At 25.0% G+C, this 22398-nt stretch overlaps 4 protein-coding genes across 4 annotated transcripts; 2 read left to right on the forward strand and 2 right to left on the reverse strand. All coding sequences in view use genetic code 6, as the record gives it.

Moving 5' to 3' along the window:
• Positions 1-724: 724 nt before the first annotated feature.
• Positions 725-1384, forward strand: TTHERM_000858140 (transmembrane protein, putative; the record flags this gene model as incomplete). The annotated part of the gene is made up of 2 exons (XM_012799176.1): positions 725-737; positions 795-1384. 2 exons carry the CDS (start codon positions 725-727, stop codon positions 1382-1384), a joined length of 603 nt encoding a protein of 200 aa, XP_012654630.1.
• A 604-nt stretch (positions 1385-1988) lies between these two features.
• On the reverse strand, positions 1989-9770 carry TTHERM_00859180 (hypothetical protein; the record flags this gene model as incomplete). Its single annotated transcript, XM_001021958.1, has 6 exons — positions 1989-2241; positions 2335-3425; positions 3496-7044; positions 7188-7835; positions 7900-8731; positions 8998-9770. 6 exons carry the CDS (start codon positions 9768-9770, stop codon positions 1989-1991), a joined length of 7146 nt encoding a protein of 2381 aa, XP_001021958.1.
• A 3518-nt stretch (positions 9771-13288) lies between these two features.
• Positions 13289-15259, forward strand: TTHERM_00859200 (hypothetical protein; the record flags this gene model as incomplete). The annotated part of the gene is made up of 5 exons (XM_001021960.2): positions 13289-13423; positions 13508-14104; positions 14585-14653; positions 14747-14809; positions 15056-15259. 5 exons carry the CDS (start codon positions 13289-13291, stop codon positions 15257-15259), a joined length of 1068 nt encoding a protein of 355 aa, XP_001021960.2.
• Positions 15260-18447: 3188 nt separating this feature from the next.
• TTHERM_00859230 (kinase, putative) lies at positions 18448-21885 on the reverse strand (the record flags this gene model as incomplete). The annotated part of the gene is made up of 5 exons (XM_001021963.2): positions 18448-18481; positions 18586-18797; positions 20300-20536; positions 20849-20964; positions 21285-21885. The coding sequence occupies 5 exons, from the start codon at positions 21883-21885 to the stop codon at positions 18448-18450; spliced, it is 1200 nt and encodes a 399-aa protein (XP_001021963.2).
• Positions 21886-22398: the final 513 nt, after the last annotated feature.

The raw sequence follows: 22398 nt of genomic DNA on the forward strand, positions 1-22398 counted from the left end.
CTAATCATTATTATTAAATAAAAAATACTTTTTTACTTGAAAACAAATGAATTTATCTAAATTAATTTAATATTAATGAATTGTTGAGCTTAATTATTTTATAAGTATTATTTAAATTTAATGTATTTAATATTATAAATATATATTTTTTTTATAATTTATAGAATAAGAATGAATATATTAAAACTAAATCTTTAAATTATTATAAAGTTTAATTATAATTTATTAATAAAGTAGATAATTATTTTAGCTGGTTGTTTTTAATTAGTCAAAACTGATATTGTTTTTTTATTATTATTGATTTGTTGATCATAATTGTTGTTCTTAGATATTAAAATATTAAATATCATTTTTTTGATTAGGACTCTTATGCTACGTGTTGATGGTTTGAGGAATTGTTTTATTTTCTTTTTAATACAAACTGAGACTGAGGGTTTGGTCATAGAAATATGTTTCCTTTTTTCCCTCGGCCACTTCATCTATTATAATTGAATAAATTAAATTATTTAGTAATTAAATATAAAATTAACATTTATTAACTTTCATTAAAATTAAGCCAAATAATTAATTAATTTAATTCTTTACTAAGCAATTTTTATTTAGAAGTGAGTAAAATTATGAATTAAAAAAATTAAAAATCTGATGAAGGAGGGGTTCGAACCCTCGCCCTTTCGGAATAGAGCCTAAATCTACCGCCTTAGACCACTCGGCCACTTCATCTCACATGAAATTTATAAGTTAATTTTAGAAATAGTTAAAACAAAATAAAATAACAACTTTAATTTGATTTTAAGTTTAAAAATAAATATTTAAAGTTCTAATTCATACTAAAACAGTTCTAAAAATAAAATTGCTAATAATCTTAAACATTTTTATTTATGTATTTAAAAATAAAAATCTGATGAAGGAGGGGTTCGAACCCTCGCCCTTTCGGAATAGAGCCTAAATCTACCGCCTTAGACCACTCGGCCACTTCATCTCACATGAATTGTAAAGAAGAATCTCTGAAATAGTTAAAATGATAACAAAATAAAATTTAAAAAAATAGGAATATTATAATGAAATTATATATGAGAATGTATGTTTAAGCGTGAAAGAAGAATCTAAAATAATTAAAAAAAAACTAATCGCAAATCTTTATATTTTCGATTAAAATTACAAAATTTATTAATTTATCAAAAATAAAAATCTGATGAAGGAGGGGTTCGAACCCTCGCCCTTTCGGAATAGAGCCTAAATCTACCGCCTTAGACCACTCGGCCACTTCATCTAACACAATCAAGTTGACTAAAATTGTAATAACTAAAATAGCAGCATTTCTAATGAATTTAAACTAATTAATTATCAAATTTCTATTGTTGATCAAATCAAAGATAAAATATGAATAATTTAAAATATTTAACATATTTATTTAATTTGGATGATAAAAAAGTAATTTTTAGTGCAGTTTGAAATAAAAATAAATAAAATTAGATTTTTACATGAATTATTTTGAAAATAAATATTTAAAAGTTGAATAAAAAATAGAATAATAAATTTTAAAATGACTTCTTACTTGTTCTATATTTTAGGCTTTCATCTATTAAAATATTTTCTATTTACTATAAATTTGATTTAATTTTTTGCTGAATTAAAAATAATAAATTCTATTTTTTTAGACAAAAATTCTAAGACTAAATTTGAAAAATTGAAAGATGATTTTACTCTGATTAATCAAAGAAAATGAATACAAATATAAATTATAAAATGAGGCAGATACAGATATATTATTTATTATGTGATTATCTATCTGCTCATATTGAAAAATAATAGCATTTTAGTTAATTAATTAATTAATAATTTTATATAAATTTAAATTTTGGAAGTATATTTTTTATTTTTTAACTATAAACAAACTCTAACTACTCTATAAATCAATCTATAAACATGTCTATTTTTCTATCTATATATTTATCTAATATATCAATCAATTTTTATCTTTTGGATCTTCAATAAAACCTTCTAATGGCATTTTCTTTTTCAGTTCCAAAAGGTCTTTCTTGATATTTCTCTAGACTTCCTTCACGTGAACTTACCGAACTGTAAGAGAAGCTATTTTTCTTGGGGGGTTAACTGCTTTCCTAATTGTTTTGTTTAGTCTCCTTGTTAGCGAGATAGAATGTTGGGTTCCTAACTGATTTTTCCTTCAGATAGGGAGGAATTTCGTTATTGTTGGAATTATTATTGCCCTCTTTGATCTCTCTAATTTTAATATGAAAAAATAGAATTAATTAATAAATAAATAATTTAGCTTATTAACAATTTAAATGAAAAAATAAATAAATAAATAATTACCCTCTAAGTGAAAGGAAATTGTTGGTTTTTTCTTGGTTGACCCTGCCACTCTTAGAAAGATCTGTTAGCAGATGTCTCTCTTGAGAAGGATTAGTTTATAGATTGTTATTATTGAGGCTATTGCTATTGTTAATGTTATTGTTTGAAAGGTATTGCCTTTGATTAAAAGGGTGCTCCAAATCCATGTCTGAACCCTTAGATTGGTTTTTAAAAGCTAGGCTAGGATGTAGTCTATGGTTATTTGTATTGGTGCTATTCATTGTGTTAGAATCTATTTTTCTAGTAGTGATATCCCTGATTCCCATAATTTTATGGGTTTCTTGGGTATTTGTGTTAGAAGTAGCTGTTGGTTCCTGACTAAATTGAGGTTGACTGTCTTGAAGGAGCATTTGAGCTCTCGAATGACTGATTGAGAGAGTTTGACTACTCTAACTAAGACTTGGCTACTATTGATTTTGAGGTTACACTGCTTGTAGGATGCTATTTGAAGCTGACTGATTGCTTGTTTATTGTTGGCTTTTCTTCATCAAGTGAAGTGAGTTGAGAGCTGTAAGTGAATTTTGAGGTTGATTGCTTTGGAGTGGCTACTTATTGTTGAGGTTGTTTATCTAAACTCTCTCTGGGAGTTGCTAATTTGTTGGTGCTGGACCTATCGTTGTGAACTTAATTGTTGGCTTGCTGTGGGCTTCTTAGTTATTGTTGCTGTTGCTAGTGAGCTAGTTACTACTACTACCTTGGTTGTTGGTGAAGGAAGTTCCTGTAGTGATGCTACTATTGCTGTAATTGAGGCTTGGGATTGTTTGGTTAAGAGGCTTGTTGCTGACGTTAATTGAAGTTGTGCTACTGCTGCTGGTAGTTGCGGGTTGATGGGTTTGGTGATGATCCTGTTCTTTCTAGTGATTAGCGTTCACTTATTTGAAAGGATGAATTTATTGATGCATTTTATTGTTGTTATCCTGCTTCAAGGTCTAATTATTATTGGTAAAATGAGGTTATTATGAGTTTGCTATAGCGAAAGTAGTAGTAGTAGTACGTTCATGTTAATTAGTTAGTTTTTGAGTTTGCTTTTCGAATACCTTCATGCCTTTCTTCTAATAAGTTTTTAGAAATGCATTTATTTTTAATAAAAAAAAATATATTTATTTTAAAAAAAGTAGTTACTTAGTTGTAGTAATTGTCTTGGTTCTTGAATCCTTATGGTGCTTGGAAGGTGTTTTAGACTTGGATGTTTCTAGTTTGTTAAGAGTTTTGAACAGAGCGAGAAACAGATTCTTGAGATTCTTCAGACATCATAGAATTCTCGTCAACAGAAAGTGAGTTATTTAATCCTGCGACATTTGCTGTTCTCTTTTTTGTTCTTCTTCTTGTCTTTTTCTTTTTCTCTCCTTATTAGTTGGCAATATTGTTTGCATTGTTTTAGCTTTAAGAATTAGCAGCTAGAGTGTTATTTTACTTTTAGAATTGCTAAATAATTTATTGTTGTTATTGAGACTATTAAATAAGAGTATTTAGAAGCTGGTCATTTTGCTTTTATTCTTTCTTTTATATTTACTCTGCAATTATTTCTTCTAAGCCAGCCATTAATTTGGTGAAGTAATTTTCCTCGACTGAGTTTTGTGAGAGATTTTCCATAGGTCTCTTCTAGCTCATTCTAGCAGGAATTGGTCTTGAAGTGTGATGAGTTCTTTTAAATCCTTTAATTGGACCATTGAAAGATGGTCTGCTAAAGAAGTTTTCTTAAGAGCTTTGCTAGCTATTCATGTATGAGGGATTCATCTATTATTATGAATACTATTGAGATTATAGCTAAGATACAATAGGTTGTTGAGACTAAGACTATTAAGAATTGAAAAGACTACCTCTAAATGACATATTGTAATCTTCAACATCCATAGACTCGTTTGCTTTACCGTTAAAATCGAGAGTGCGCTAGTAAGTGGGTTTGTTGTAATTTTATTGCTAGAAGGATTAATTTAATTGCTAGTTGCCATAATTGGGAGCATTTTCATGCACTGAGCCAAACTTTTATTCATAGTAATTGGGTGTGTTAACTCCACTTCTTTGTGCTGATCTAGGATAATTGCTCTAAAGCTTTTGAGCTGTGTTGTATCTAGATTGTAATAACTGTTGCTATTGTTAGTGCACAGATTATTATTATTATTGCTGTTGTTGTTGTTACTATTATTATTAGTAGCTGCTTGATTAATTCAATTGCTATTGTTACTAGTTTTTTAAATGAGGAGGGATTAGACTATTATTTTGTTGATGTTGGAAAGTAGGTTCTACTTTTTTATTTTATTAATAATTATTTGGGTTAGTTTAGTTGATCAATTTATTTTCTAAGTTAGCAATTTGATTTTTTATTCCCATTAACTTTTCATTTAAGCGTTGCTTTTCTTCTTCTTCTGTCATAAAATCGCTGTTTCTTGTGAGACTTTCTAAGGACATTTTTTAGAACGATTTCTTTCCTCTCTAAAAGCTGTTGTCTAGATCGGATTATGCTTATAAGCTTTATTTAAAAATATTATTATTGCTGGCTGAAGGAGCAGGAGGATTGTAGTTATTTAAGATTTTTTGTAATTTCTTTCCACTTTCATTCTAGCCAGGATGAAGAACAGATACAGGAGGCGAAGTTACTATGTGATTTTGTGGAGGTTAAGGCAAGTAGCGCTTTTGCATGTGAATTGGACGGAGAGTTTCATAATCATTCTAATTGACTAATTTGTGTTATTTGAAGATCATGATGTATAAAAGTGTATCATTAGGATGACTTGATTAGTGGAAAAAGTTTCTCTTAAATTTGATTTCAAATCCTTGATTTCCCTTTATGTTCCATTAATCGCGGTGAAGAATATACAATTTGCACTCAGGAGTCCATTCAACAACAGCTACACGTTTATTAAGCTTCAATTAGTTAGCATAATTCTCGAGTTTAGGACGATCTTCAGCATTTTCACTTTCAAACCAGCCTGAAACAAAACGAATTTTTCTTTCTGGATTTAACTTAGTCTCTTGGGCTAATTAATTGTAATATTAGGAGAAATTGATTAAACCTAATACTCCCTTCATGCTAAGAGTGAAATTTTTGTTTGGGTAAGCAGGCATATTTTGGCATTCATTAGCATCGTTACAAGATAAGATGTAAATTTTATTCATAACAAAAGGTTATTCATTATTAGGCATTTGAATTTCAAATGATCCTTTGAATAAGCTGACAACACTTGCATTTTCAGGAGCTTCGTCTTGTCTTTGACTTAAATTCTCCTCATCAGGGTTAAACTCCCAGAATTTATTTTAGTTTTCTTTCATTAATTTATTGTGTTAAAGGAGAAGAGATTCGTTTAAGCTTTAGAAGTCTTCTTCTCTCAAAGGAACATATTCTTATCCATCTTCTTAGCCATCATCTTCATCGTCAGAGAATTTTTATCCAAATTATTTTTGCTTTGAAACTTTAGTGCCGGGTTTCAATGTTGAAAGCTTTTCTTAACGAATCTTTGCAATAGACTACTTAACTAAATTATTTTCATCAATATTTACATAAGAAGAATCTTCATTCTTATCTTTAGGATGAATTCTATCATTGAACAAAAGACTCAAAGCTATGTTTTCAGATTTAAGTTTCTTAGTAGGGACAGATCCTTCAATTTAAGGACCTTACTCTAATGGGACGTCTTTCTTCTTGAGTTTAATATCTAAAATAAGATTGTCTTCGTTTTCGCAGATTTTTCTGTTTATTTCGATCATTTTTTCTTCCTTAAGGAGTAAATCTTTGCCACATTTTTTTGAATCTGCAAGGAGCTTTATAAGTCTATTTAGTTCCTTAGAGTCAAATTTTAACTTCTTGACTTGTTAACACAAATTAGGGAGTTTCTTCATCTCTAAGAATAATTTAGCAAATGCAACTACGGAATCAAGAGTGGCAGAAGTGGAGTTAGAATTCTCCAAATATAAACGATCAACCATGCTAGTTCCATATTGAAGACATTCTTATAAAGTTAAAGATTTCCATGTTTCGTTTATAGCCTTAGACAAATCGCTGATCATATTTTATTTCATTTTTTCATTTTGCTTCTTTTCTTTGACAATTTTCTCTTTATGTTTATCATCCATTTCACGTTTTTTATCTTCAATTTCTTTTTTCTTAGAAAGGCGAGCATCACTCTAAGCCTTTTATTTACGTTGTTCTTCTAATTGTTTTTCTTTAGCGAGTTGCTTTTCCTTTTACTTTTTCTCTGATTCTTATTATTTTTGCTTATCAATTTCGATTTTAAGTCTTGCTAACTTGTCAACAATCTATTGAGTCATGTCAACATACCTAACAAACTTTAAGCTCTGCTAGTTTTGTTTGAATTTTTGCTTTAGACTCATCTCCAATTCCTTAGGATTGGTGATTTCTTCTATTTTTTTAATTCTTTGTTCACACTATTCAATAACATCTTCAATAAATTTAATTGCTTGCATGAAACGAGATTCTGTTCTACCTTCGAATTTTTATTTAATTTTTTCTAAGGTTTCCTTCATTTACTCATATGTAGAATCGATTTCTTAATTGTTATCCCAGTACTATTTGAGCATCAATATTTTTTTCAAATATAACTCTTGGTCAATTTTCTACACACGTTCTCCTTTGAATTCAGACTTGAGTGAGTTTAATTTTACCTACAAATCAAGGATTTCCTAAAAACTAAATGCTTCACCATTAGAATAAACCTAAAATAAATTAAAAAATTTTTTAATTTTAACTAAAATAAATTTAAAAAATTTTAATTTGAATTAAAATTAATAAAAAAAGTTTTAATTTGAATTAAAATAAGTAAAAAAATTTTTAACTGAAAAGAAAAAAAAAATATTACTTTTTTCTCAATAACGCTCAAGGCATCTTCTTTTATTTTCCATTTTTCTATTAATTTCTCTGCTTCTGGAATCTTTACTTATTAGAGTCTATATCTTTCTAAAAGTTCAATAATTTCTTAACTTAGTTATTAATTTGAACTTCCTTTTTTGCTAGCACTTCCTGTTTATTTTTTATTCTCCTTTAAAACTTATTCCATCTCTTCAGCATTTTTGATGAGGACTTCAAGCATGCACTCTTCATCGCATTTTACTGGGATTTTGCTATTGTGGAATTATTCAAGCAAATCTTTCCAGAATTTTATTGGCTACTTTTCGTTTTTTTGAGTTGCTGAATCATATTCTGCAATAATTTATTCAAGCTTTCTCTTCATTTTTTGAACTTCCTTAAACTAAGCTTAGCTTTCTTCTATGGTAATTGTTCTTAAAGCATTTTCTAATTCATTGAATTGCTACATACTGATTAATGACTCCCTTTCTTCAGCTTTTTTCTTTTTAGAATCTTTCTTTAGCTGGTCTACTGCGTCTTTACACTTTAAAAATACATTGAGTTATTCATTTAATTTTTTGCATAACTTGCTATTTTCTATATCCTTAACTACAGCTGAGGCATTTACCAACTTTTTGCACTCTTCTAAATCTCTTTTCATCTAAAATATAAAAAAAGCAACTGATTATATATCAAATCATAAATAAAATATTTATTTTTTTTACCTAAATTGATGAGCTAGAGCTTAAAAAGAAGGCACAATCAATACTCCAGTGAAGTTTCATAAAGTAGCTGTCAAATTTAGGAAGAGCTACTAAAATGTTTTTTTCCAATTTGGAAATTTCTTGAATTTATGCTCTTATTGATAACAAATCTTCAGAAGGAGTATCTTGGAAATTATCCATTTAACTCCAGTGAGCATTGTAGCATCTTGTAATGAGTTGTATGTATTTTTCTTAACTCTTTTTAGATAATTCTAAGAACTCTATTTAAGAATCAAAGTTAACTCTATCGTTTAAGTTTTTCATTCTTTCAAGAAGCTAATCAACTTCATCAATTGTTACTTTACTGCTGAATTCCTTTTATTTTTTTTCATAGTCAATAATTTCAAGGGTGTCTTTATCTTTTTCAATATCCATCTTTTCTTCGTTGCTGCTAGAATTGCTCATCAATTTCTTAGATTTAACAATTAACTCTTTTACTTGTGTGTAAAGAGCTTCAAGAGCCTGTAATGTTGACCACTGCTTTGAAACTTTACAGGTTTCAGCTCTTCTGTAATAGCTCTCTAAATCTTCTAATTTTTTTCTTTCGCTATCGTTTCTCAAAAATTCACCACATTCGACAGCCCATTCAATTTAAAGCTATTGCTATTAAATTACAGTGAACTTGTCTTTCACTTCAGTAATTTTTTCAATTTTAGCATTCATTCCTTTTTTAAGTGTATCAACAGCCTTTTTGAATTGCTCAAATTTGCTTCTGTCTGAATTGATTTCCTCCATGGGATACTTTGTTTCGATTTGAGTAGCCTTGCTCATCCAAGTTTCTTGCTAGCTAATTCTATTTTGTTCAATAAAAAATTAGAAAAACCAATATTGCCGAGATTTCAAATTCAATAAATCAAATAAAATTAGTGGTTTATTGCAAAACAAAAAAAATTTATATTGAATTAAGATAGAAATTTGAATTATATTTTGTGTAAAAAAAACAAATGAGACAAATAAATTGTTTTCTAAAAGCTTTAATAAAGTAAAATGATAAGTAAGTAAATAAATAAACAAAAAAATGATTGATTGAGTATTGAAATTGTTGTTGGAAAAGCTTACAAGTCTACTATTTGCTTGTGGTATGTAGCTTATTTAAACTTTAAGTGTTTAAAAGAAGTATCGATTTTTATAGGGTTATCTTTTAACAAAACTAAATCAGCTAAAGCGATTGACTCTTTTCCCAACAAATCATAAGCATCCTTGATCCACAAAATTAGTTGGACCTTTTAAAGCAGTTTATTCAATTCCTCATCTAGCACTTAAGGCATATTCTTGCTCAGAGCATCGATCAAGTCTTATTTTAGCTAAGGAGTCATCTTTGAAGGCTCTAAATTATCAAGACCTTTCATAATTTCCTATCTTAAGGTGCGGAGAGGCTTTTACTTTTTAATCTTAGGTTCTTTTTTATTTCCAGAACCTCCTTGTGAGTTTTATTAAGACTGGGTATTTCCTTCTTTAGATGCAGATCTATTTGCACCGAAAGTATCGCAAACAATAGTGTGCAAGCGATTGACCCATTTAGGAATGAGCTTTACAGTTTCAAGGCGGTGGAATTCAGGTAAATCCAAATTGAGTTTTTTGGCATCCTTAATAAAGACTTCAATTGTCTTAATACCCTCCTCTGTAAACTCATTCTCAAGAGCACTTTGGATGATATTTCTGCAACTTTATTGGATTTCTCTACCATCATTATATTTTTATTAAATCTATTAAACAAGTTCTTCATCAATCTGAGAAAAGCGAGGCTTGATCTTGTTAATTTCAATCTCTAACTCATCTAAGTCAATTGTTTTTTCTAGCAAACTACGGATATGCTGCTCCGTTTTCTTCATCGAGGATGTGTTTTTAATTTAAATATTTAGCGAGTGATTATTTGCAACAAAGCTTTTCTTAGTTTTAGTTAATACCTTTAAGGCAGCAAGAATGTTTGTTTGTTTTGTTTTGTTGCTTTTTAATTTCTTTGTTTATATATAGTTATTTATATATTTTTTACTTCTTTGATTTATTAATGATAAGAGTTTTAATGAATCTTACTATCTATCTATCTATTTATCTTTTTTTACCTTCAACCTCTTTTTAATTATTAGTAATTATTTAATTAATTAATATCTCTGCTTTTGCTGCGACTCCTTATTATGTGATAAAAGCAAATTCAATTTATTTATTTATTAATTTATTGTTTATTAAATCCACTTTTCTTATGTTAAAATCAACTGTATTTCTGTTTTTAATTAAAAACTAAAAAAAAACATGCTTCTTTTCTAAAATTCTTCTCCCCGCTCCGATAATTTTTTTAATTTTTCAAAATTAAAAAGGGAAAATCAATATCAATTTTTGACAAAAATCAAATCTTGTTATTATACAAGCAATTTATTTTCCTCCCCACTAAATAATTTCTTTATTTTAAATTCAAAATTTAAATTTGATAATTTTTTTTTCATAAATTTCCTCAATTTTTGCAAGTAAAAAGAAACAACATACGCCCTCCCCTTTTTCCCACCCACGAAAACAGAATAATTAATTTATTATTATTTGATTTTATTATTTTCATGTTATTTATTTTTATTTACTTTTTCTTTCTTTCTTTCTCAAAATAATTAATGGGTTTTTTTGAATTCTTTTAATTTAATTAATTGTTGATTGCCTTTAAACATGCATGCAAAATATATTTATTTATTTATGTATGTATGTATTATTTTTCTTCTATACATCTTTTTAATACTTTTTTAATTTCCTAAATTAGTTTCCTCAAAGCAATATTTTTCTCAAGCTCAATCAATTCAATCATTCTCTATTTTCCTTTTTCTTTTAAATTAAATTTGCTTATATTTTTTGATCAATTTTAATCTTTATCCTTTAAAGGTATTTTTTTGCTATTTTCTAAAGCAATTTTATTTAATACATAAAAAACATTTTTAAATAAAACAAATCTTTTGTTTTTATACTTATAACTAAATACTTAAGTTTGATCCTAAGAATTGGTTGGTATAAGTACAAAAACTTGCTTAAATATTTTTGTTAATAAGTATATTAAAGAAGGAATGATCTGTTCTATTTATATTTGAAAATAGAGAGAGAATATCAAGAGCGAGAAACATCGATTGCTTTTAGTGTTTTAAAATGCAGATAACCAACCTATCATTAAAAGTGAATTCTCATTGTTCAGCTATTTATTTATATTTCAATTTAATACATTCTATATTACAATTATTATGAAATTATAATTCAAATCAATTAAATGTGTTGATTATACTTATCTTACATGGTCAAGTTATTCTAAAAAGGTTATCAGCGGTTCATCTTAAGAGCTTTTGAAGTTTAGTAATTTTCAGTTTTCATTTTTCTGGTTTATTTTATGTTTATTGTTTCATTGTTTTTACTGCATTTTGCCAGCTTTTGTATTTTATTATTTGTAAAAATGTTTATATATATATGACACTTTCAAATATTATGCATTTAAAAGATTGTGTAAATGGGTATTTCCTTCTTAATATGATTTATTTATTTAATTAGCTGGGATCATTTCCTAATAAAAAAGATTTAATTAATTTTGAAATTTCTCAGGAATAAAAAAAATTTGTTCACTCACTTAATATTTTTGAATTTTCTATTTTTAGTGGAAATAAAAATGATTTGGCACAATAGTTGAAAAGAGCTATTAAATTCTATGCTGCTACCAATCAATAAAGTTTAAGACTAAACAATTGAACAAATAGTAGAAAATTAAGGCTGTTTATTATATAAAAATATTTGATTTTTAGGTAAAAATTAGATTTGAAATTATTGGTTTAAATTAATCTAAATAGAATTTTTGAATATTGATCAACCTTTATATACATTCCTATAATATTAAACTGCTAATTTACTACAAGCATTAAAATGATTTGATGATTAATGTGTTCGCTATTTTTATGATTAACTTTAACTTTGTTAAGAAGTATTTTAATAAAACTCTTAATGTAGCAATTAATCATTTAAATTATATTTTTTAATTAACATAAATATTTGAATGAATGAATATCGATTTTAAATTAATTTTTTTAAGGTTTAATTAAATTAATTGTATTATGTATATTTGAAATCAGAGTTTTATAAATTTTTAAAATTTAAAACAGAATAATAAAGCAATTAATTTATTTTATTTTAGATAAATGCTTTTTTAGATTATCTTGTTTTTATTTCAAAAATTCAAAAAATTTTGTTAAATCTTAGAAAATAAGATTAAATAATGACCATGAATTATATAACAAAAAGGCAGCCACTAAATATTTAGAAATATAATAAATTATCAAACAAATATTTATTTATGGAATCAAAGTTAAGCAGCATACACTGCATTTTATTAACAAAATAACAATAAATTTCACAAATCTTCAAATTTATTTAGTTTTTTTTCAATTTTTGCAAAACAAATGAAATTCTTTTTTAGTTGAAAATTTGAGATAGGAAAGATGAATTAAAATCAATAATAATATTCTATGCTTTGAATACACACTGAAATTTTAATAATCAAAGCTATTTATTTACCACTAATTAAATCATAAATTAAATATTTAAATAGAATTTTTGAATTTTGTAATTTATTTATTCATCCACTTACTATTATAATTAATTATATATATATCTATAATAATAAAGACTAGATAAGAAAAAAGAAAAATTCTAAATAATTATTATTTCAATCAATTAATCAATCAACTAAATTGCAAATAAACAAATCAATCATTCGACAAATAAATTTATAAATGCTTGCCGATTATTTGAAAATTTATAACGTAATAAGATCATCATTTATAAACCGTCATAAACAATATTAAAACTTTACATATCCTATATTGGATCTAATTAACATATTGAAAAATTGACAATGAAATATGATAAGTGGAAAGAGTATCGATCTGTTCATCTATCAATCTATATATTTATATATGAATTAATCTATCTTTTCATCATTTTAATTTATGAAAGATTTATTTCTATCATTTTTTCTTTTTGATTGGTTACTTTCTCATAGATTGCTTAGCTCTGTAAGATTTATTATTTTGCAAATTAATTTACCCACTCTCAGCAAATCTAATATAATATCTACGTTTCAATTAATCTGCAAGTCTATTAATTGCATTAAATAAATAAATTATATTACCTCCCTTGAAGACCTATTAATCGAATTACTTGGCTTGTGTATTGAAATTAGAAATAAAAAGTAGTCCTCCCAGATTTCATTCAAATAATTATCAAAAAAAAAGATTTGTTGTCATATCTACAATAATAAATAACTCTTAATTTACTTAGCACATATAAACAAATACATAAATTCACTCATACATATTCAGTGACCAAATTTCTTTTAATGGAATTTTTAAGTGAACAAGCATAAATGCAAACGCCTCAAAGGAATCGCTATCAGTAATAGGAGCCTCTTAGCATTTAAAATGGGTAGTTCAACCCGAATTCTTCAGTAGCAACCAACGAATTTGACTCACCAGTAGGGATTTACACAAAGTTTTATATAAATTATTTTATTTTTTTTATTATTCTTAGCAAAACTTACTGTCTTTTAAAAATTTAGAAAAACGAGTAATTGACTTCAAATTCAAAAAGAATGATGCTGCTTGAGTTTTCGCCGAAATAAGAGCCTTGCAACCGCTACAAGAATGTTGTATTTAGTTGTGAGGATGAAGATTCGTCCAAAAAGCAAGATTTTTTTGATTATCAGCAAACTGCCTGCAAGTCTGTCCAAAAGAAATAGACTTAGCTTCAAAATAACTCTTCATCAAATCGCAAAATTGAATACGAAGAAGATGAATACAATTTAACTCCTATTAGCTCTTCAAAGAAGGGAAAGGCGATTGAGAGACCAGACGAAGATGAAATATAACAATTAAATGAATTAGATTAACAAATGAACGATATGAACATTCATACGACTTGTAAAAAACAGAGAGGAAATAGTTATAGCGGATTTTCGTAAAACTTTGAAAGCTAACATTAAATAAGAAATATGAATCAAATGTAGGAATTAGAATCCCTTCATTACTAGACAGATCATAATAATGAGTTAATTTATATGACATAAAATCCCTAATGTTATTAAAATGGATACCAGCACAAAGACATACCAATTAACTAGTGTATCTAGCAGGAAAAAGCTTTGGATTATTAAAAAGTAACAATTAATTTGAGAAAAATCAAGAAAAATTCATTAGGAGCATTTCAAAATTTTAATTAAATTACGAGCTGAGCCAATTATTCAAAAAAAAAAGAAAGTCTTAAATTTAAATTTTTTGTTTGTTAACAAATAGTTGGGAATGCTATAAAAAATATTACCAACTATCAATCAAAAAGCAAACAAATTATATTTTAACAAGCCAATTTTAATTATTCATAATTAGATAATTTAAAAGGGAATAATCAATATAATAAATAGTAATAATAATAATACAAACATAATGCTCTCTTAAATCTTCAACTTGAATTTATTTTACCAAAAGTCAAATTAAATTAATTGCTTGGCTTGATTGATTTATTCATGATTTAATTACTCTTTTCTTTTTAATTCAAAATAAATCTCTTAACTTAGTTAATTCAAATAAAATTAACATGCTTTATTCTTCTTCGAAATAATTTTTATTTCTTATTTCAAAAGGCATTTGACAGTATTATTGACTTTGTGAACTCTTTCAACTGTAAGTATCAACAGATCTCCTCTAAATTAGTAATTTATTTTACCTATTTTCTGATAAAATAACATTTACTGTGCATTTTTATTGTTGCAATTTTAATTTGTTATTAAAATAATACTATAAAGAGTCCTTCTTGTGTCATTGAAATTAAAGACCAGTAAACACTACCTAAGCAAAGAATGATTGATGTAATACTTTACTCTTAATAGATTTTTATAGAATTTTTATTTTGTCTTTCATCTATTTTTTATTTGACACCAAACATTTTTTCCTCTTCACATATATTTATATCAGAGATAATTAAAGCTCTTTTAAACATAAAATATATTTATTTATTTACTCTCACTCTTTTAGTTATTCAGAAATACCTTTAAGAAAACTTATTTTAATAATTTGAATTTATTTTTTTGATACATTTTTAAATAATTAATTAGTTAATGTTTTAGAGCATCAATCGTATCGAAATTATATAAGAAAGTCTATCTATGAAAGAAACAAATCACAGATAAATTTCTATTTAGCACAATGCTCTCTTCCATTTATTTGTTCCTAATGCTTTTGCATAGTACCAAATGTTCTGGAGAGTTTCTCTAACTGTGCCTAACCCAACCATAACCTACTTAAGTATTTACTATTGAAATCTCTACGATACATACATAACTCTATTCTCCTCTAAAATCTAATTAAATGAATTAAAAGATTTACATCATAAATTTTATAGCATTTAAATTTGAACATTAATTAATCACACACACATTTCTATTAACTATCTAAAACTCTTACTTAATGACGACAGCTTCAATAATTCTAACAACATATTTATTTCTATCTGCATGATAATTTTCCTTATAAATAATAAAAATAAATAAATAAATAAATACTGCTTTATAAACTAATTAAAACGATTAAAATAAATAACAATTAAACAAAATATTAATTATTCAAACTACTTTTATATAATATAAAACCCTACTACATACACACACAAATAAATAAATTATTTATATTTTCTTAATATTTTTAATTTATCATGATCATTATTGTTTATTCATATCTACAACTAACTTTTGTATCTACTTTATTTAGCATTATCCAATTATTAAAATAAAAACTTTTAATTATAAATTTAATTTTAAAATAATTGATTAAATATTTATTTTTGTTTTTTATAAGTTATTCTATTTTATTTATATTATTTATCAAAAAATTATTCCAGTAAAAGATTTTATTGTAAATTTAAGATGTTAATTTCTTCATTTTTTAAAAATAAGGTAGTTATTATTATTAGATAAATTGATAAAATATATTTTTAAGCAATTTCAGTAATTATTTTTTAATTTTAAGAAAAATTTATATTTTGAAAAATGAAAATAAATTAAATTATATTTAAAAATATTTATTTAAATTTTATGTTCCTTCACTAAATTAAATTAAAATAGCTTAAGAATATAAATTTTTGACACAAATAACTTTATAAAGAAAGACCCAAGACCCAAACTCTTCTAATATTTTTAACTACGAATAAAATATAAATTATAAAAATTAATAATTTAATTAAAAAATTTAAATTAAAAAGTAAGTAAAAAAGTCTTAAAAATAATTATTAGCAAAATCAATTTTTTAAAAATGAAAAAAATTTATTTGATGAATTTATTTTTTAAAATAAGAATTTTAAACATAAATATTAAAATATAATTATTGAATAAAGTAAAAGAAGACTAGTTAAATACATTTTTTAAATAAATGAAATGTGCAAAAAAAAATTTTAATTGTTTTAGTTTAAATAAATCTAAATAGAAATTAAAGATATTCAATTACTGATTCAACATTTTGTTGAAATAACCATTTTATTTGCTTTAACAAAATATTATTATAAAAAATAAATTAAAATTATAATAATGAAATAGATATAAAAAAAGATATGTTTTATTTTCACTAAATTTAAATAGTTCTTCATTATGAATTTTGTCTGATTTAGGATGGATCCATATTTGATTTAGCTTCATCCAAGCAAAGAATAATATAATAAATTGTAAATAAGATGATTTAAATTTTCAAATTTAAAATTAATTTTGGAAATTAAATTAAATATTTTATTATTTTTTGTAAAGTTTCTTAGCAAATAAAATAGCTTTTTCTAATAACATTTTTTTCAAGCAAATTAAAAATAACAATTTCAATTATTAAATATTGATAATAATAAAAATTTAATTTTAAATAAATTTTTACACTTAAACTTGGGTAAAAAATAATTTATTTGCTTTGGATTGTGATGCTTTTGAATGTAAAAACATATTGAAAACAACCTTATAATTTTTTGTTGATATTTTTATATTTTTTTAGATTGTTAATATTTTTATATTTTTAGATTATGATACTATGTTAAAACAATCTTTTAAAGTAAAAAATATAAATCAAAGAATAAATGAATCAATCAATGAATGAATGAATGTAAATGGAGATAAATAGTAATAGAAAGATTTGAGATAAACATAAATAGATGTAGGTAAGTTTGTATGTATAAATAAATTATGGAAAATAATAATGATATAAAAACTTTAATAGGTTTTGTGATAATTATTATATATTTTTAGCAAGCCTTCTTATAGTTTATTTCTAAGTTGACCATAAAATTATATTAATATAGTTTCTATAAAAATGACATCTTCAAGTAACTTAATTAACTTCTTTTTAATTCAATAAATCAATACTAAATAATTGGTACTAATAGAGTAATTATTATGATCTAAAGTATTTAATTATTGCCGAATTAATTAGCTACTTTTTTTTCTTGAAAATTTTATTATTAATTAAACAGAAAATAAATGCTCAGCATAAAAATGCATTTAGATTTATGCTCAAAAGCTTAACTTTTTCTTTGTACTAAAAAAGGCTGTAAAAGTTAAAGCAGTCTTTTTAAAAATTATAGGAAATTACTATTTTCAAGTGAAAAATGAGTAATTTTTATTCTTTTTTAAAGCTTTAGTGCATGAATCTAGTTCTTTAAATCTGTGTTGACATTTACTCTTGTTTGATTGGTCTATTGTGATCATTTATTTACTCATTTAGTATTTTGTAATAAAGAAGTTGTGGTTGTCATCAGATGAATTTGAAATAAGTAATTAATTAAGTTGTACGTACGTATGTATTTATTTATGTATGTATGTATGAAATTTAGATTGATTTGAAATGGAAATATTTGTTATTACTATTATTAATTAATTACACACTTTTTTATTATTATTGTTATTTTAGTATTCTATTTAGTTAATAATGCAGCTTATAAGCCTTTAATAATTATTTATTTATTTATTTATTTATTTTATTAGTTTGTTATATATTAATTAAAGATATGTAAAGCAAACCCTCTTAAATATAATCTCAATTTTATTGAATAAGCTAATGATGTAATTAAAATTATCTAAGAATCTTAAGCTAATTTATTTATTTATTTAAATTTTTATTCCTTATTTCCAAGGTGGGGACTAATTTTCCTCTAACATGTATTTATTTTATTTCATATGAATGAATGACTTATTGATAAAAATATCAATTATTTGTTTTTAATTAAAAGTCAGTTTAAGATTAGCTAAATTTAATCAGTAATACTTTTAATAAGATTTTAACTTTTGTAATTTTATTTGCAGATTATATTTTAAACAGGCGCTTATATCTTTACTTTATTTATTTATTTTAAATAGCTTTAATTAATACAATCAAAGGACCTATTGATAGGTAGATAACAGGAAAAAGTAAGTAAGTGTAGGTGGGTGGGTGATAATGATCCTTCTTATCTAAATAGGAGTTTGCTTATAAATATTTTTTTTCATTTTTTGGCTACTTCTTTAGGATTTTACTTTCTATTATTAATTGATTAAAAATAAATAAGTTATTTTAACATAAATAACAAACAAACTCAAAATACAAATTTGATCGATAAAGAATAAACAAATGAATTAATTACTTTTCTAAGCGAATTGTAAGGTTTTTGAAATTTGTGTAAATTTGTTCTAATTTATCTCTAACTAAGTCTTGCTACTTGATGAGCTCCTCAATTCTTGGTTGCTCTTTGAATTTTACTGTTTTTATAAAGCTTTGATCGAATTCCTTTGCTAGCATATGGGCGGCTTCTATTTCAATATGTGAATCACCAAGGCAAATCAAATTAGTGATGATCTATATATAAATAATAGAACAAAAGATTAAAAAAGTGAAAAGGGAAAAAATAGACAAAAAAGGAGACAGTTGGTTAGTTAATTAATCACTTCTCTTTATCAACATTTGTTATAATTTTAAAGTATAAATAAAAACGTAGCAAAAATCTAAATTAGCTGAATTAAATTTCTTCGTTTGACAATTTTTAATTATTTGTAAATAAAAGAATTAAAAACAAGTGCTTTATATTAATTCTTTTACTAAGTGTCGAATGCAGGTTACTTACTATTTTTCCTTATATTCTTACTTAGTAGAAATGCTTCTTTCCTTCTTTCAATCATTTTTGATGAAGGTATTTTATTTATCTAAAAAACTGTAAATTCAAAAATATTTATCTTAAATGATAACTCTCAGTCTGCCTTTCTATAATCAATAGATTATCTGTCAATAAAGTATATTTCAGAGCTGCGTAATATGCGCAGCAAGTATTTTTTTGATATGTACATTCTCTAAAGCTTGTTTTATTACTTTTTTTGTTCATTTAATTTGGTATGCTATAAAAGTCTAAGATAGATGAGGGAAGATATTTATTTATTTTTGGGTATGTATGATAATATTTATTAAAATATTTAAATTTAGAGAGCGCTTGATTGATATCGTAGATGATTAAGAAAGAACGAGGGAGTGCATTAAGTAAGTAAAAGAAAAGATTTGGCTTTATTTAGAGCTAAGAGAGTGGTTGATGATGTTAATAATCACAAAGATATTGATTTAAATTCTTTTATTAAAAAATCAAGCAGAATAATATTAAAATTTCATTGATTAATTGATAGTTCTATTAATTTATCTTATTTTTATAAAGCGAATCAAAAAAGTTAAAACAATCTTTTTTCGATCAATCAATCTGCAATATTTCCCTACTTTATTTTTGACATGCATCTATCTAACTATCTACATTCTTAGATAATTGCTACTTTCTTAGCTATTTATTAGCTACTCAAAATTGTTTAAGCTATTTTCTCTTATTTAAAAACAGTTGAAAAATTATTTTTGATCTTAATCTATCAAGACTTGTGTGTGCTTGTTTATATTTTTGTTTGCATGAACCTAAATCACGTCACTAATCATTTTAGTTTGCTATTTTAAAATATTTCACTCTGAGGAGAAAGTTTAAATTGTTTGATATTTAGCATACAATATTTTCTTTATTGACTTTTTCTAGTAAAATTCAAATATTTATTAATATTTTCATTCATCTTTTGTGTAACTAACATCATTTATTTATTTGAATGTAAATTTTCCTCACTTTCCCATTTTAATTTTTAAAAATACTTGTAAAAAAATAATTGAAATAGCCTTCATAGTTTGTTTGAAAGAATAATCATATGTTTCTAAAGCTAGAATTTCAAAAATAAATAACGTATTTTCGTATTTATGATTAGATTTTGCATATTTTTGACTTATTTTACAATTATTTTATGTTGATTCAGAGAGTTAAACTTTAATTTCATAACAAATTTTACCTGTTTATCGAAGTTTATTTTAATATCTCTGAATGCTTCAACTTTCCACTGATGGCATTAATTTGGGTATTGGCTTTCGTATAAAGAACGAGCAGATATAACTTTTATTTTATATTCATCTAAATATTTATAGACAGTAGGCAAAAAATTCTTGCTGCTGTACTCAACCCAACCTTGAGCAGCGTTAGTAATAATATATGTCTCTCCGTAGTGACAAGCTTCCTTTAGAACCATACTCTTTATTTATACAAATTACATTACTTATAATTGAAATACAATGAATAAATGAATATTTTATTAATTGAAAATCAGCTTTTGCTCCTTTCAAAATACCATCTTATCATTATCTACCATAAAAAAATTTCCAAAATCAGTTTTTATCCTTAAAATTCTACTTGAATCCAAACTTTTTCAACCGAATTTTCATGTTAGGAGTTAATTTTAATGAGTTGGTACTATAAAACTATTAATACTGAATTTTCATATTTCTTTCTTCAGATAAGAATACAAAAAATGTAATCAATGTTAAAATAATTATCAAATTATTACTGCTGATTTATCTAAGTTCAAAAGCTACTTTTGCTAATCTGAAGTAATGTTCTCGAAGCGCTAAGCATGCAACTGGCTTGTGCAGAAAAGAGTATCGTCCCAATCAAAAATAATCACTTTTTTATATTTAAAACATTTGTGTTAATAAGCAAGCATAAAAACTGTTTATGAGTTTGTTTGTTTGTTTTTTGAAAACCAAGACTGTATTCTGATTTATTTATTCTTCGCATATGAAACGATTGACTTATCTTGTTAAAATCTTTAAATTAACTGAATATTCTTTTAAGAATTTGTCATTTAAAGATTGCCTTCAATCTACAACACACAAACAAATCATTGAGAATTTCAGATTTATGCTTTTCAAGAATAAGAAGTGCAGACAGAAATCTCAGTTCAAATAAACAAACAAAGAAAAGATAAATTATGTAAAATGTACTGGTTTGGTGCTTTTTTGAAGGCTCTTAGCGCAAAATTTTATTTGAAATGAGCTTATTAATGTACTTGTTTCTTATTTTTTAGTTATCATCTTTTATATAGTAATTTATAAGGAAATCACCGTCCCTGTTAAGAAAGCTCTACGAGAGTTATAAACGAGGTTTTTTTATACTCACAGTGTGTTACATCTAAGGCTCAGTTTATAAATCGTTGACACGATCATCGTCGTCATCATCAGCTGTGCTTTCTTCCTTCTCCTCATGCATGATTACAGGATGATCAAAATATTTTGAAATCTCTTCGTCAAAAGGAAGGGGTTTCTATTAATAGGGAGCAAGAATTTCTGTGTCTTGCTTGCCCCTCTAAGATGAAAAGGATTCACCTTATGTTGAAGATGCTGTTTTTGGCTACTCCTTTTACTCTTCGATTCGAGATGATGTGACACTTTTATTGATGCTTTCTCTCAATTACTACTTTTAATTCTCTTCAATTTGCTTTTTTAACTATTCATTTTGTTATCTTTGCTACTCGTCTATCTATTTTTAAACAGCTTCTGGAGCTTAGAAACCGAGCTTTTAAAGAAATCTTTATCGATTCAGCATAAAACCAACCTATATTAATTCTTTTGTATAAAGACAAATATCTAATCTAATCTGGAATAACCTTCTTCTCTTCTAATCCCTTTCCCTTATATATTTAATTGGTTTGTCTGTTTATTTTCTGTTCACTCAATCAACAATATGACCTACAAGTCAAAAAAAACTTTAAGAATGAAAATAAGACTTCTTTTCTATCTTTATTTATTTATTTGTTTGTGAGTGAATTAATTAATTAGCACTTAATTTTTTTTTAGGTTTTTTTGTTTCCCTAATTTTTTTTTCTTTTAAGATTCCTTTCAAAAAAAAATCTTTTCCAATCGTTTAATAAAAGTTTTCAGCGTAAAGATAATTTGTTTTTCTATTTATTAATTATTTATTATTTTGATTGTTTTTTGTTTGATTAGTTGATTCTATCTATTTATTTAATTTCACTTTGATCCTAAATTCTTTGCTCTTTACCTGCCAAATAATCATGAAATATTACATACTAATTTTATAAAACCCCTTTGATTTCCA

Source organism: Tetrahymena thermophila (genome assembly GCF_000189635.1).
Source record: "Tetrahymena thermophila SB210 genomic scaffold scf_8254496, whole genome shotgun sequence".
Classification (NCBI taxonomy): Eukaryota; Ciliophora; class Oligohymenophorea; order Hymenostomatida; family Tetrahymenidae; genus Tetrahymena; species Tetrahymena thermophila.